Source organism: Malus sylvestris, chromosome 2, assembly GCF_916048215.2.
Source record: "Malus sylvestris chromosome 2, drMalSylv7.2, whole genome shotgun sequence".
NCBI lineage: Eukaryota > Viridiplantae > Streptophyta > Magnoliopsida > Rosales > Rosaceae > Malus > Malus sylvestris.
Genome location: NC_062261.1, coordinates 7,543,760 through 7,558,336, shown reverse-complemented (window position 1 = coordinate 7,558,336; position 14,577 = coordinate 7,543,760). Strand labels below are relative to the sequence as shown.

The 14,577-nt window shown below is 35.9% G+C and overlaps 4 protein-coding genes across 6 annotated transcripts; 1 reads left to right on the top strand and 3 right to left on the bottom strand.

Moving 5' to 3' along the window:
- Positions 1 to 1,057: 1,057 nt before the first annotated feature.
- LOC126608150 (transcription factor LRL3-like) lies at positions 1,058 to 4,617 on the bottom strand. Of its 3 annotated transcripts, none has more exons than XM_050275957.1 (8): positions 4,476 to 4,617; positions 2,831 to 4,117; positions 2,600 to 2,683; positions 2,385 to 2,486; positions 2,232 to 2,297; positions 2,074 to 2,139; positions 1,784 to 1,852; positions 1,058 to 1,497 (listed from the first exon to the last, which is right to left on the bottom strand). In XM_050275957.1, exons 2-8 carry the CDS (start codon positions 3,482 to 3,484, stop codon positions 1,156 to 1,158), a joined length of 1,383 nt encoding a protein of 460 aa, XP_050131914.1. In that variant the 5' UTR covers positions 3,485 to 4,117; positions 4,476 to 4,617; the 3' UTR covers positions 1,058 to 1,155. The 3 variants fall into 3 exon arrangements, with proteins under 3 accessions (XP_050131914.1, XP_050131932.1, XP_050131922.1); XM_050275975.1 differs by having other exon boundaries at positions 2,831 to 3,657; positions 3,810 to 4,611; XM_050275965.1 differs by having other exon boundaries at positions 2,831 to 4,204; positions 4,476 to 4,611.
- A 130-nt stretch (positions 4,618 to 4,747) lies between these two features.
- LOC126608168 (E3 ubiquitin-protein ligase RSL1-like) lies at positions 4,748 to 7,923 on the bottom strand. The gene is made up of 2 exons (XM_050275986.1): positions 6,857 to 7,923; positions 4,748 to 5,068 (listed from the first exon to the last, which is right to left on the bottom strand). Exons 1-2 carry the CDS (start codon positions 7,789 to 7,791, stop codon positions 4,984 to 4,986), a joined length of 1,020 nt encoding a protein of 339 aa, XP_050131943.1. The 5' UTR covers positions 7,792 to 7,923; the 3' UTR covers positions 4,748 to 4,983.
- LOC126608176 (uncharacterized) lies at positions 5,198 to 5,831 on the top strand. Its single transcript, XM_050275998.1, has one exon. The coding sequence runs from the start codon at positions 5,247 to 5,249 to the stop codon at positions 5,808 to 5,810; it is 564 nt and encodes a 187-aa protein (XP_050131955.1). The 5' UTR covers positions 5,198 to 5,246; the 3' UTR covers positions 5,811 to 5,831.
- Positions 7,924 to 13,195: 5,272 nt separating the features above from the next.
- LOC126588861 (uncharacterized) lies at positions 13,196 to 14,456 on the bottom strand. The gene is made up of 4 exons (XM_050254017.1): positions 14,429 to 14,456; positions 13,996 to 14,286; positions 13,518 to 13,574; positions 13,196 to 13,404 (listed from the first exon to the last, which is right to left on the bottom strand). The coding sequence occupies exons 1-4, from the start codon at positions 14,454 to 14,456 to the stop codon at positions 13,196 to 13,198; spliced, it is 585 nt and encodes a 194-aa protein (XP_050109974.1).
- Between the last annotated feature and the right edge of the window lie 121 nt (positions 14,457 to 14,577).

Genomic DNA, 14,577 nt, shown 5'->3' with positions numbered 1-14,577 from the left:
ATTCATAATATACAGGCTAGTTAGGGGTTGATCATTTTTCTTTAAAATTGTTTCTGCTCTGTTGTAAGAATAAACAGTTGCAAAAAAATCATCTTTCTGACAAGTATGTGTAGAACTGTTTTAACTTTCTACTACTTTTTCAAGATGTTTATTTTAAAATAATTTAAGCAATCTTAAACCAGCTCCAAATTTAAAATCCAATATGTTGGAGAGAAAAACAATATCCACTATGACAATTTGTAAAAGAAATATTGTCAATTTTTTTTTGTAATTTTTCCTCTCGATGTTGATTTTTGAGTGGCTACCTTTTTCTTTTTAAAAAAAAAAATAATTATCATGAGTCATGATAATTCATGGAAATTATTTAGTAGTAGAAGTGCATGTGAAGAGAAAAGGATAATGTCGAATTAAATTTAAAGGAAACAAATAAAGATTTAACCAATGGAGCTTTGAGTTCAAATATCAAATCATAGAAGTGTTCAAACTTATGTGAATAGCTTCAATTATTAGAGTTTGATTTTTCCAGAAAGGAAAATGGAACAGTAAAGGATTAAGGATTGGAAACCATACATACAGATCAAATTTCTGTTTGGTCAGTTGCTCCAACTATTTACGAATTAGCTTACATATGTGAGTTAAGTCAGTTGATTAAAATAGTGTATCAGCTCGTATTTTTGCAATTAAATTCGAATACCCCCACATAAATTAGTTCAAAACATATACCATCTTGTAAAAATACTTTGTTTAGAACTAATATGTATATCACAAAAGTAGAAAAACCTTCAACCATATAACAACGTGACTCAAAACTCATCTCACAAACATTGTTAGTTTTAGATTATTGTTTTTGTGTTTGTTACAACTATTACTCAGAGATTTTAATGTAACAGGTCAGAGGGGACAATGGTCAAATCACACGTGAGCAAGGGCACGTGATTCAACTGATCCAACTGCATGTTTACAAGCCAAGTACTTCCTTGCCATGAAAGTACTTGATCTCATGGATGTAACATGCAAGTCTCTAACTACCATGTTCCCACAAAACAAAACAAGAACCTCAGAAATTGTTTTATTTTATTTTATTTTATTTTTAATTTAAAAACAAAGGTCATGGAAACAGAAAAATTAAATTAAATTAAATTCATGAAGTAGTAACTAATCCAATTTGTTGTTGACTTCTCGTTTTATCTGATCAGGTGAGCTGCTGCTGTTACTGCTACTGCGGCTGTTATTCTGAACAACGCCGATATCAGTGAAACAGGTTTCCTTCTTCTTCCAATCATCAGGAACGGGAGCTGACGGCCACGACGATGATGATTCCTTTGCTGCAGAAATGGCATCAGCAAGAGCAACCGGCATGAGGCAGAAACCTTTGCTTTGGAGATGCTGCAGTGCCTTGTCCGCATCTGATTCCATCAGCCTCACCAGCTGTTCTAAAGCAATTTCGTCAAAAGAAACGTCACCAGCTGTCCTAAACTGCGGCAAACCATTCCCGACCTGACATAGGTTCACTTGTCATCAATAATAGTTGACTTTTGTATTCTTATTTCTTAGCGCACAAGAAAATATGGGGGCTATTTCTTTTTTAGTATGTATGAGGCCTTTTTTCAGTTTCTTAGTAATAATGGATGACGATATATATTCTGCCTAAGAGTAGAATAAGACTCGAGCCATAAAATTTCTCGATTCTGAAACAAGGTAGTAAATTGGACCTCAGCACCTTGTCCATAGAGAGAGAGAGAGAGAGAGAGAGAGAGAGAGAGAGAGAGAGAGGGCTTAGCACCTTAGCTTGACTGTCTGTGGTGAGAGGGACAACTGCCCCAGCTGCCCCAACTTTGCACATGCTTAGTTCCTGCAAATCGTTATGTCAAGCACCAAATTATGTTTCAGTTTTTCTTACAGTGATTCGTGCAAATTTGCTCACCAAATTTAAGTAAATCGCTATCTTGTTTAAGGAAAAAAATGTATAGCATTAGCATTAAATATTTTGGAAAACTGATGAACAGTGTGTTTTATGACAACCCTATTTATGAAGCACGGGGTCGAAACTGTGAGTGAAGTTCTCCATCATACCTTGACTTGGAGCTGAAGAAATCTGACATACTCAATGATTTCATCAAGCATAGATGCCTTGTCGGTCTGCAAAATCATGAATGATATCAGTACTTCTCTAAGACCCAGCCGGAACTGATTACACAGGATGTATTTCAGCGTGAAACAGAAGAGCTTACCCTGTTAGACTTTGGCACTAGTTCTTGCAGATTCTTCATCCTATCAGAAATTTTTTCCCTCCGAAGCTGCAAACAAAGTGGACTTCAAAAATCTAACGGTTCAAAAAATAATGCATCGAAGAATCAAAACATTAAGTGAACTGCACAAGTAACCCTTTCAGCAATACTGTGTGGATCAGTAGCCTGGCCTCGACGTGCCCTCATTCGAAGCTTTCTATTTCCATTACATTCACCAACAGGGTTAGTTGACGTATTCTGCAAGTGAAAATTGTAAGTTTCTGTAATGCTTTCTGTTACGACTCAACAATCGACATGAAACACCTACCTTCAATAAAAATCCAAGAGGACAGTGGATTTAGGATAGGTACCTGTGGTAAAGACTGCAAACCAGACATCCGAGGAGCAGAAGCGAAGGAAGGCAAAGGATAATTTTGTACGTCCTGCATCCCCTTCTATATTACACAAGCGACAAGAGGAAAAGCATTTCAATTACCAAAAATATAAATAGCTAGATATTTCATCCAACCAGATATAAGTGAGCTAACTATGATTAAAGCTTGTGATAAACGTTAAACGTGTCGGTAATCACAGATTGATACCTCTGTGGAGACAAAAACAGCCAGGTTGTTGGGATCGCTTGGCATGACATAATCCCCATAATCTCCATTTATTCCAAAGCTGCACATTTTGCGTTGTCCCATGCCAGAAGCGGGAGCAGGAGAAACACCCTCATAAGATTGAAGAGGCCACGGTTGAGAAATTGGAGAAAGGGTTTCAAAATCTCCGTTGAATCCCTGGTAGAGGGGTGGTTCGAAGCTATCGCATCCCGCATTTTCCGGTGCAATGGAGCGAAGAGGTATTCTCACCATGTTCCCATCCACACCATAGTGCATGCCAATATTTTGAACCCGGCAATTTTTTCCACCATCTTGTGCATCTGGTGCAAAATCTTGAAGAATAGATGAAACATCTTGAGCAACCAAGCTCTCCAAACTGTTCGAATTAGTCAGATATGTAGGTGCACTATTGTTCTCATGTTCATCCACGGCAACTACTGAACCAAGAAGCGCTGCATTCGGTTGCTCAGATTCACAACATGCCCAAGATGGTATTTCCTTCGCATCGACATCTGACCACGATGAGGAACTGAAAATTTGATTAATGTACTTGTCCATCGTCAACAAGAACTGATCTTCTTCTTCTGTTCTGTTTTTTTCCTTATGTAAGTCAATGTTGAGCATACATACATACATACATACACACGCGCAAGAGAAAATCAGTAACCAGAAGTGTGATCCCTCATTGGCACTCAACTCAATAGAGAGACTACCGCATAAGAGAAGTCGCAAGGAACTCGTAGCTCATATGATGAAAAGTGTTTACCTTAACCGAAGTCCCGTGTTCAAATCCCCTTTCTCCAATAACGCTTATGTAAAAAAGAACATAGAAAAGAAGGCAAGAGAGTAGAACCAGCAGTTACAAGCAGTAATGTGCACCGAAAAGAAGAAAATTAATTTTAAGACTCACAAACTAAAACAGAAACCGCCCTTGTAGGCTTACAAATCAAGAGTATATTACCCTTTTGTGCACTGGTGTCAACCAGTGATTGGTCCATGATTTCAAAAAATTTCCTGTTGACTGTAGAACGTTACAGATATTTCAATAAGCTTTCAAAATTGCCGCAAAGTTAGCTCCGAAATCTCTCCAACTGATGCATGCATGCAGATGCAGTGCAGCAAATATAGGGCGTTCTGGTAATTTTGGCGGTGACAAGTGACTATCCGCCCCTGATAAAGCGGAGGGGTTTCGGCTCCTCTGGTTGTAGTGGGAGGTTCTTCCTTCACCACTTCCTTGTTGACCTTGTTGACCAACACAAACCTTCCCCACTGTTGGTCAAGGATATTTCAGTAATTCGATTACTAGCTCAAAATATTTGTGTACATATATTGCTGGTTGAGGTCGATTTTGTTGGGCTTCAATCAAAATAAAAAATTGGAGAAGACTTTGAGTGTCACAATGAGTAGACGGCTAGACATAGAGCTCGTTTGGATGTATTTTTAAAATGACTTAAAGCGCTTTCAATCATTTAAAAAGCACATTCAAACGAGCCCGTAATCTCGTAGACTATAGTATTGAAACAGAAGCACTAGAAATATCTTTGATCATTTTGTATGTTTTTGGCACGATTTGCCGTTGAAAACGAGATTGAGTCTTGATGGGGAACAAAACCAAATGGAGGGTTACCTGGAGAGTTGATTGCATTTGGTTTTGTTTTCCATCGCTCGCTGAATACTGAAGGATTAGTGAACATGACATTCTTACATGCAACCGTGGAAATATCCCCCATCACCCTATTTCACTCTTCGTGTGGCTTGATAGGGTGACGGGGAGAGGATGGAAGCCATTGGAAACACCTGAAAGTAAACCTTACAACTGCTTAGAAGTCAAAATTGAATCGAAGATATATCCGAATCGAAAACTCACAGGAACTATGAGAATTGAGAAGTACAAGAAAATAGAGAAAATCGAGATATCGAGATATCGACGATTTTAAGGTAAATTTTCTTGAAAAGCATTCTAATAAGAAAGCAAATATGTTAAGTACTTTCAAGTCACTTGTTGATTTATCAACAAATGCCTGCAATCCAGATTTGTGTTGGTTTAAACCACCTTTAGGCGCTAAAACTTTCTTCGACATTCATTGATAAATTACTATTTTGAAGTACCATCCTAACCTAGATTGTAGAGCACTTCATCTACCCCCACAACTAGGACAATAGTGGTTACGAATGTTCTCTAAAACGTCTCCACATCTGTAGCAGAAAGCAGTTCTGCACCTGTAATCAACGCAAACAAACAGAAATTCAAAGAAAATTCAAGAATTTACCGAACAAAACAGGCTGAAATAGTATTGAGTAACTTGTACATAGCAGGTCAAACATCGGCAAAGCGTCTATAAATATGCAGTAGTTTAAATTTTAGTTCTGTCCTGGGGAGGAGCAATCAGAGGATACAATGGTTCTCGATTCTGATCACTATAGTTCTGATGATAGTGTCAGCAGCAGCGAGATTTGTTGTTATTGTGACTACGTTGGTGAGCACACCTCTTGGGAGTGCCCCAATTATCTGAAGCCCAGAGAGAATTGGGTTGCTCGCCCTCTTGTGAAAGAAAGTTACTTTTGCAGCATTTGTGGTAAAAATGACCACCACATTGCATGGTGCCCATTGGCAATATCGTGCCCTCCTGGCACAAAAATAGAACCTGGTGCTGAAATAATGTGTAGCGTCTGTCATACATACATGTGCTCCATTGAGTCGCAGTATTGGAACATAAAATATGATCATCATACATTTGCTCAGTTAAAGGACTGTCTTTATTGTAACGAAAACGGACACTATCCTCACGTGTGCCCTTCTCGGGTGAAGGATCTTCTAGCTGTCATAGAACTAGAAAATGCTGGCGATGACAATAATGGTCAGGATGATGATAATGAGAAGCCAAATACAGAATTCCAACGGTTTCGTTATTCATTTTTTGTGGCCAATCTAGCTCCACAGGCAAGTGAATTTCTTATTTAACTCATGGTATCATCATGCTTTTGGGTTCCCTCCGTCCCTCTCTCTCCCTCTCTCTCCCTCTCTCTCCCTCTGGTTGGTAAATTAATTATCTCTTGTATACAGATTTGCTGCTTTATATTTTACTGTCTACGTACGGGCACATAGGGTTAGGATAACTTGAAAACTTTTTTTTTCTCCCTGCAAACTAGTGCATTATCCCAAGCGGTAGGTCTCGGGTTCGAGACTTGGGAGCAGCCTCTCCATAAATGGGGGTAAGGCTAGCCGACATTCACCTCTCCCAGACCCTGCTTAAAGCGGGAGCCTTGTGCACTGGGTACGACCTTTTTTTTTTTTTTAGACTGGTCACATAAACGAAGAAGATTCAAGTTTAAATTTTGCACCTGAAAAAACTGGGAATTTCTGATCTGAATTTAAGAAAGGATTGATGTCCTATCTCCTTCTTTTGAATGTGGTCAAACAGTCACGCTTCAAATGAAGCTGAGGGGAGCAACTATGCCAGTTATTATGTCAATCTATCATCACGGTTCTGCTCCCTATTTTCACAAATCTAGTTAAATGCATCAAGGCATGGCAGCCGTATTTCTACATACTCCCTCATCAGAACTCCAGATTGCTCCTCATTTCGCCGTCCAATTCGAAGAACAAAGCCAAAGGATTCTAAAGATAGGAAATTTAGCTCAAACTCATTTCCTATTTGAGATCATAACCTTAATGGAAGTGCCAGAAAGCCATCAATTCCTCCAAAAGGTACTCAAGGGTAGATGGTTTCCAATCATGTGACTTTCGGGGAGTCAGCAATTGCTGTTTTTAGAGGTTGAATGAGAGATCGAAGTGAGGAATCTATTTTGTATTGTTGATGCTTATTATGTAAAATTTTGAGCAAATGGTATATGGCAAAGCAATCCAATTCCAAGTGATTCAATTATATCAGCAATAATCAACGTCAGGAGATTTACACAACAAACAATGAAATTTTTATAGCACATGAATAATCAAGTAGTAATTTCAACAAACAATTGAAGAAGCATAGCAGGTAAAAAACTGACCTGCACATCATGAACATGCAACCCATCGATTTTTCCACATAGAACCTACATTTGGGGCATCTTCTCCATTGTTGCTTCTGCGCAAGGTTCTTCAACATGATATCCTCCCTTTCCCTCTCATCCTTATTCAACTTTAGAAACTCCTCGCATTCGATCCCCTCGTGCCAAGGAGCCTTACACTGAGCACAGAACATTCTCCAACAATTTGGACACGCTGATTGCCTCACAACCTCTTTCCCATCATCAATCAACATTGCAGAGCACTCCTTATAGGGGCAGTAGAATTTCTCTGACCCAAGAATCACAGCCTCACACAATGCGGTTCCCCACTGATCAAACACCTCCGGAGGCAGAATCGGCCGGCAATACTCCGGCTCCAGCAACCCTATACAATCAGGAACAGGGCACCTAATGCTGGTAATGTTCTCTTGAAGCTTGGAGGCCACGTACTTAACTATACACTCAGTACAATAACCATGGCTGCAGTTTTCGATCCGAAACGACTCGATTCCCGACTTGGGTTCGGCGCAGATTTCACAAACGAAATCCGGGTCATTTTTTGAATTTGAAGATTGCCCTGATTCGGTCACGGAAAAATCCGAAAATAACCCTTTTCCTCTCTTTCCGAAGGGAGTTTTCGAGGGTTTCAACCTAAGAATTCTGAGCTCCTCGTCACCGTCGTAGAAGTCTAGGGTTTCTTCAGAAAGGTCGATAAAGTTATCGGCTTCGGCGGGAGTAGGCACCGATTTGAGCAAAGAAGCCGTGATCGATCGGAGGCCTCGGTCTTCGTCGTCGACGTTGATGGGGTTGGTTGAAGGATTCCGCGAAGTGGGTGTGAAGCGGAAGGTGTCGTCTTCAATGTCGATAAAGTTGATGCGAGAGTGAGAGTGAGACGATAGTGGGTTCTCCATCTTAGCTTCCTTTCTTCTTCTCATCGGCTGCCACTGACACAGATTGTGAGGCTTTTGGATGCTCTCTGTCTCTCTGTCTCCGTCTCTATCTAATTGGAGCTTTCCGTATTTATTCTATGCATAATTAATTAGATTATTATCCTTAAAAAAGTAAATGTCTCATTAAATCCTGGTGTAAGATTGAGTAAAACGACCTTTTCCTCGTCGGATCCTTTTCTTGGAGAGGCAAAGGATTCTGTAATCCTTTTCTTGGAGAGGCAAAGGATTATGTAATCGTGTCGTTCATAATATATTATGCAATTAAAAATTATATAAAATTTAAAATTTAAATATAAATAATACTTAATAAAAATTGATCGTACGATGTATAATAAAATGATACGATTACGAAATCCCTATGATTCCTAAAAAAAAGAATTGATATTTTTCTTAAGATTGAATATTGACTTGAGTCCTTTTGAATTAAATATTCTTTTCCTATGTTTTGGCTGATAATTATTAACTTTTATTTCATTTGGATAAGAAGTGATTTTCAATTTATAGCCTAATTGGTGCTTGATAAATTTTAAACTTTCTTATAATCTGAGTTTTGGCTTATGTTTTCTATATTTATGTACCTCTACGTATGGACCTAAATTATGGTACCTACATGTGTGGATTTACAATATGGTACCTATATGTGTGAACCGATAAGTTTATCTTTTGTACATCTGTGCCTAAATTTTACTTATAAGTTTTTGTATGTGATTTTCATCTTTTTCTCATTCTTTGAGATCATCACTAACATGTCAATGGCTCGAAATGGTAAGTGATTATTTTGTGTGTTTATGAAATGTTTCTACTTTTATTATAATATATTTTTCTACACCTATGATGATTGCTTATGGTAACAATTTGAATTTAAAATCAATTGGTAAAGCTACTTGTGGACGTGTTTAAATTTTATTAAGACAACATTTGTAAATAGGGAAATTGGTGAAGCTAATTAATATGATGTGCAATTAAGAATTAAAATAGGGATTAAATTTGATTTATAAAATCATCCAATCTAATCTAAACATTATTTTATTTAGGTTCTCAAGTCTGCATGTCCTTTTCCTTTATAAAAAATAAAAATAAAAAAAACCTTCACGGATTGTTGAGAAATTGAAACAAGAAGGTTTGTTTGGTTTGGTTTGGTATTTTTCTTTTTTTCTTTTTTTTTTCTTTTTTTTTTTCAGGCAAAACGATAGCAGGGGTATTTTAATATAACACAAATTGTATTTGTTTTGGAATGTTCATATATTATAACACAATTGTATGAGTATTGGAATCATGGTGCCCCCAATTAAATAGGAGTCTCCCGATAAGAAAGATTTTTTTTTTTAACAAACGATATTATCTACGAGTAAAAGGTCTTAAGCATGAGTTTTTTCAAGCGAAAATGTTTGGCTTTAAAACCTTGATTATTTTTTTGTTCAAAAAAAAAAACTTTGATTGTTTTGCAAGCGGTGGATTTGTGTTAAGGTGTTTCTTTTCAATGTACTGTGTTTGAGTCTAAACACTCCTCCATCCCATCTTATGATAGAATATTGTTTGTAATTAAGAAAATCTTGATGGTTGAAGGAGAATCTCATGTTTTACTCAAGCTTTTGTAGGAAAAAAAAACCCTTATTGGAAAATTTTGACATTCTATAATATACTGAGAGGATTATGTCAAATTTACAAATTGTTCAACCTCAACATGTGTTTTGAGAAGCAAATTTGGTGGCAAATTAGCAGGGTTAGCCTTGAGAATTTGGGGCCCTAGCAAGTCTTCGAAGCAGAGCCCTAGAGTTCTCTGATTCCTGATCCTTTATAATTTGATATGTATAAAAAAAGAATTCGCTAAATACATGAAAAGTGTTATAAACTTCTTATTTAAGTGTGATTGTGTAAATCCTAGATTAGATTTTATTCTAGTTATTATTCCCTATTAGGACTTGTATTCCTTGAGGGGCATGATTTCTTCCCTCCCTTACTACTATAATAAAGACATTGCATAGGGAGAAATAATATATCCTCTACACAATCCTACAAACACATCTCTCTCTATATTTTCCCTGTGTCGCCGGCCCCTCTCCCTGTTAGTTAAATATAGGCCACAACAAAAAGATATATTTTCTAGATCAAATATCATTAAAATCAATATCAAAAGAAGAATGATATATAAACATTATTTAAATATTACATGTCTCGCTTTTTTAGACGCAATAAGTTTACATAATCTAAATTTTCAACCAATTCTTTTCAATTGATTACATAGCTAACTCATTCAATCTTTCTTGTGACATAATTGATCGAAAATAAGATTTGATCAACTTTAATTTTGAATTTTTTTCTGCAGATGCAACTGTAACTAATATTTGTAAACTATTTGAACAGACACAAATAGACATGATACAATCACCTGTGAAGTTTAAGAAAAAAGGCAAAATTTTGTTTTATGAAATCACATTACTATCCTTGACTTTTTATTGTGGTAGACGACAAAAATGTATTTTCACCCTCTTTTAATTGACAAATACGATTTCATTAATGTACTGTCAGTGTGTATATATATATATATATATATGAAGCCTTTAAGGGAAGGGATTCCCAATTTTTTTATAAAAATAGGGATTAGTTGTGGGGTCTACACGATATCGAATTTTAACAATCCGAACCGTCTATGTTTCAAGTTGCACCTCATAAATCATCCTTACAAAATATTAGCCAAATTAGAAATATTTAAGACATCTAATTAGATTTAAAAAAAAATTAACGAATACTTTATTATATAAGAAAAACGATTGCCGGGCATCATCGTCAAACTAATATGTATAGTTGGTTTTGTAATTAGCCACTTTTGTTGCTTTAAGGCTTGCTATTATATAACGTTTTTAGGAATTCTAATTGTTTTTTTTCAGGTGGTTATAGTGGTTTCATTATTATATTAAGATTATACGAACATTAAAAAAAAGACATTATGAATCAAATTCAAGAGGTCATCTTCTCAAAATTACTTTAACACGATATTTAAGGCCAACTTGATCCAAAAGACTACTACTTAATATATAAGATCAATGTTTACCCAAAAAAAAAAAAGATAAGGTCAACTTGACTAAATTGCCATTTAGTACTACGATTTAGTGTATTCATCTTCATTTGTAAGTGAGAAGTTTTATATTTGATTTTTTTCAAATGTGACATTGAATCACATTATTGCTAACTCGTTGTGAGGCTTAACCACTCTCAGCGGTGGAGCCAGAAAATTAGATTAGGAGGGGCCTTTAAAGCCATACAAAAAAAAAAAGACAAATTAATGAGAGAAAAATTAAAGTTTTTATTTTTATTTTTGTATTGGCATGAAAAATTTTAATCAAATGAGAATGGTGGAGCCTTACTTTTGTATGAAAAACTTAGTATTGAAATGATATATCATAAGAACAAAACTTGTTTATGAGTTTTGATATAAAAAAATTAACACATTAACTTTGAATTAAATTTAAGGTTATAACTTAAAATAAGACATTGCTCTCGACTATATGGTTTTTATTGTTTAAACATAAGGCCAATTATAACATAAAAATAGGGCTTAGTTTTAATATGGTAAAAAATAAGATAAATTATAAGGGTTTTTTTTTTCTTTCAGTTAAAAAAAATTAAAAAATGTTAGCATACCAAAAATTATCGAACCATGGACACTTGTTAAACACCACTAACCAATGGGACACACTAGTTTTTGTAAGTCCTTGCAGACAATAGGTATAAAAGGTTTTGATTCTAGGATAGGCTTGGGCCAATCCTAAGCTCTGTGTGGCTCTACTATTGATCACGCTCTTATTTCTTTAATGTAGATAATATCAATGGTTTAAAATAAAAAAATAAAAAACTTGACCAAATTAATTTTCACTTGCTTGTGGATTTGAGGGCAAGACCTCTTAATTTGACAATAGAGAAAACTGCCTCCATAACAAAATAAAGAAAAATAAGAATAATACTCAATTGGTGTCGAATGTTTATTTCATGCATCTAAAGCTCTCATCTACACCTATAAGATAATGTTAGGGAGACCTAAACCAAATTTTGTAAATAATATGATAATTTTGTTGATAATTGAATTATTACTTAAACATTGATTAATGTACTTAATTTTTATAGTGACAATCATATAGTTTAAAATTTTAGTTTATCTAGCATTACAAACATATATACCAATACAAATAAAAATGAAAGAAAAACAGAAAGCAATCCTAGCGACGGGTAGTGCTAGTGGAGTACCACAGGGATCTCCATAGAAGAACTGACATCCACACCTGCATGCAACAATTTAAACTCCAAAGCGTTATTATAAGTTATCAACTTTTTGGTGATGAATATCAATAAAACAAGGGGCATTTTTTTTTTTAATCCTCAGATTAATTTTGTCATTCCTTGGTAGGTTGGATTTATTTCTCTTTTTTTTTTTTGGATATACATCAGCGCTAGAATTCAACCTTGGGACATATTATGATACTGGGAGACTAATTAGGTTCATTGACATATTAATATACCTACGAAGGAGTTACAAGGGCTACAATTTTGTACCTAATCAACAAAAGATATAGGGAGGCGGCCTAGTCTTATTGTGGAAATCAAGCACATTTGCGGCCTTCCTTACATGGGTTTGAGGCTCCCTCACTCCCCTTTCTCCCTTCCCATTCATAATCCCACTTAACTGTTGAGTCATTGACAAAATAAACAAAACCAAAAAACAAAAACAAAGTATGATAAAAGTTCAATCTACCATCTTAGCTAAAGGATGATAATTTAATATATATATATATATATATATATATATGTGTGTGTGTGTGTGTGTGGGTTAATTAGGATTGGGAGACACATTTTGACACACTTTGTAGGGAGTTTTTATTTTATTTTTTTGTACTTTTTTCAACGATTCAAATCGTCTATATTTCAATTCAACATTCGTATAAGTTGAGCCAAATCAAATAAATATAAATAATAAAAAAGTATGAACCTAATATAGAGCTGAAACAAATTTCAAACTTAGTACTTCAACTCAAATTAAATTAGGCTTGCGATGACTTGTAGATATAATCATAGAAAACAATTTTTTTTTGCTATACAAAAAGGTGATAGAATTTGCACTCCCCCCCAAACTGCAATTTTGCACACTGTAATATAATTAAATAGTGCCCGATTTACTTATGGTAATTTTGGAGTGTTAGTATCAATTCTCATAGAAAATTATTTGAATATTCTGAAACTAAGTTTAGTGTTTAAGACATTGGAGGTTTTAGATGGTATTTTTCTCTATTTGTCAAAGAGGAATCTTAGGTTCAACTCCTCTTAGTGAAAAGTTCGATAACAATTCTTAGTTGGTACATTGTGTGTGGCTTAGTCCAAATGCCCCGATATCACTATATCAAGAAAAATAGTAAGATGCAGATGCAGAAGTATCTGACCTGCAGTTTATGACGTCGCACCCCCCAGATTTTTCAACATAGTTTTTGCAACCTGGACACCTCCTCCACTTGTTTTTCATGGCGAGCTCCTCCAACATCTTATCCTCATCACCAGATTCACGACCACCCTTGGTCTTGCTTAGTTTTTGAAACTCGGCGCAACCATATCCTGTATGCCAAAGATGTAAGACATATTCAACACAGTCCATAGATCACAGATATGCTATTGAATCACGAAACACAAGAACAATATCACAGTACAAGAACAGAGAGGAAACATACCTGCAGAACTCGATGCAGAAGAAGCCATTGCAGCCTTGGAACTATTAGCCTTCTCCTCTTTAGCAAAACACAATTGCTCTCCAAATAATAGGTCTTTGGTACAAAATAAGCGGATAGATTGCAAGAGCAGTGGCCAATGTTCACACACACACACACACACACACACACATATCGAATGTCTTCCAAACTTATTCTCCTATTAGAATCAGTATGGGAAACAATCTCCCAAAAGATATCAACACAAGCGAGGACTCCAAACCAAATACAAGGTTAAGTCTGAATCTTGCGATAATTCTCAATACCAGGAATCCCAAAAAGAATAGGATTACTTCAAGCTTATCAATAAGACTTTTCCATATTGAATTCATACACTATAGCCGGTTCAATATGTCAAACTCATACTCATACTCATACTCCAACAAAAGAACCTTAAAACTAGCGCAGATCTCTCCTTTGCAACGAGAACACAGCCACCAACTCGGTTTCATGTCATTCTTATATATTAACATGGCTGAGCAATCCTTGAAGGGACAGTAGAAGTACTTGTGAGTCTTAGATTCCATAATCCTTTTCCTATACACAGCATTGCGCCACCGATCAAAGACGTTGTTTGGCAGAATTTTCCGACAGTACTCAAGGTCTAGCATGCCCATGCAGCCTGGTACGGTGCACTTAATGTTTGTGGCATTGTCTTGGAGCTTGGACACTATGAATTTAACAACGCATTCACGACAGTAAAAATGGTTGCAACCCTTTATCTTGAATAAGTCTTTCACATCCGTTGGCTCAACACAGAAATCACATATAAAAGAACTTTGACTAATATGTTCATGTCGGTAATTAGGAGCCCAACCTGACGTCCAGTCTATGCCAATTTTTTTTCTGTTTCATGATTCTGTTGTGAAGCTGACCCCACTTGGTGGGAAAAAGCTTTGTCATCGTTATTGTTGTATGATTCTGTTGTGACAGAGTGTGTTAGTAAGTGCCTGAGTTTTTGTTTCACATATCATCGCCCCTTAGTATTGTTGCCAAAAACTAGACCAAAAATGTAAGATCATGT

Coding starts and splice junctions, on each gene's coding strand:
- LOC126608176 (XM_050275998.1), top strand. CDS start 5,247: ATGGTTCTCGATTCTGATCACTATAGTTCTGATGATAGTGTCAGCAGC.
- LOC126608150 (XM_050275957.1), bottom strand. CDS start 3,484: ATGTATGTATGTATGCTCAACATTGACTTACATAAGGAAAAAAACAGA. Junction 2,140..2,231: donor TAGTGCCAAAGTCTAACAGG/GTAAGCTCTTCT, acceptor ATGATTTTGCAG/ACCGACAAGGCATCTATGCT. Junction 1,853..2,073: donor TTCTTCAGCTCCAAGTCAAG/GTATGATGGAGA, acceptor AACGATTTGCAG/GAACTAAGCATGTGCAAAGT.
- LOC126608168 (XM_050275986.1), bottom strand. CDS start 7,791: ATGAGAAGAAGAAAGGAAGCTAAGATGGAGAACCCACTATCGTCTCAC. Junction 5,069..6,856: donor TGCATGTTCATGATGTGCAG/GTCAGTTTTTTA, acceptor CGTTGATTACAG/GTGCAGAACTGCTTTCTGCT.
- LOC126588861 (XM_050254017.1), bottom strand. CDS start 14,456: ATGACAAAGCTTTTTCCCACCAAGTGGG. Junction 13,575..13,995: donor TAAGAATGACATGAAACCGA/GTTGGTGGCTGT, acceptor GTTTTGCTAAAG/AGGAGAAGGCTAATAGTTCC. Junction 13,405..13,517: donor TTCTGCATCGAGTTCTGCAG/GTATGTTTCCTC, acceptor TTTGGCATACAG/GATATGGTTGCGCCGAGTTT.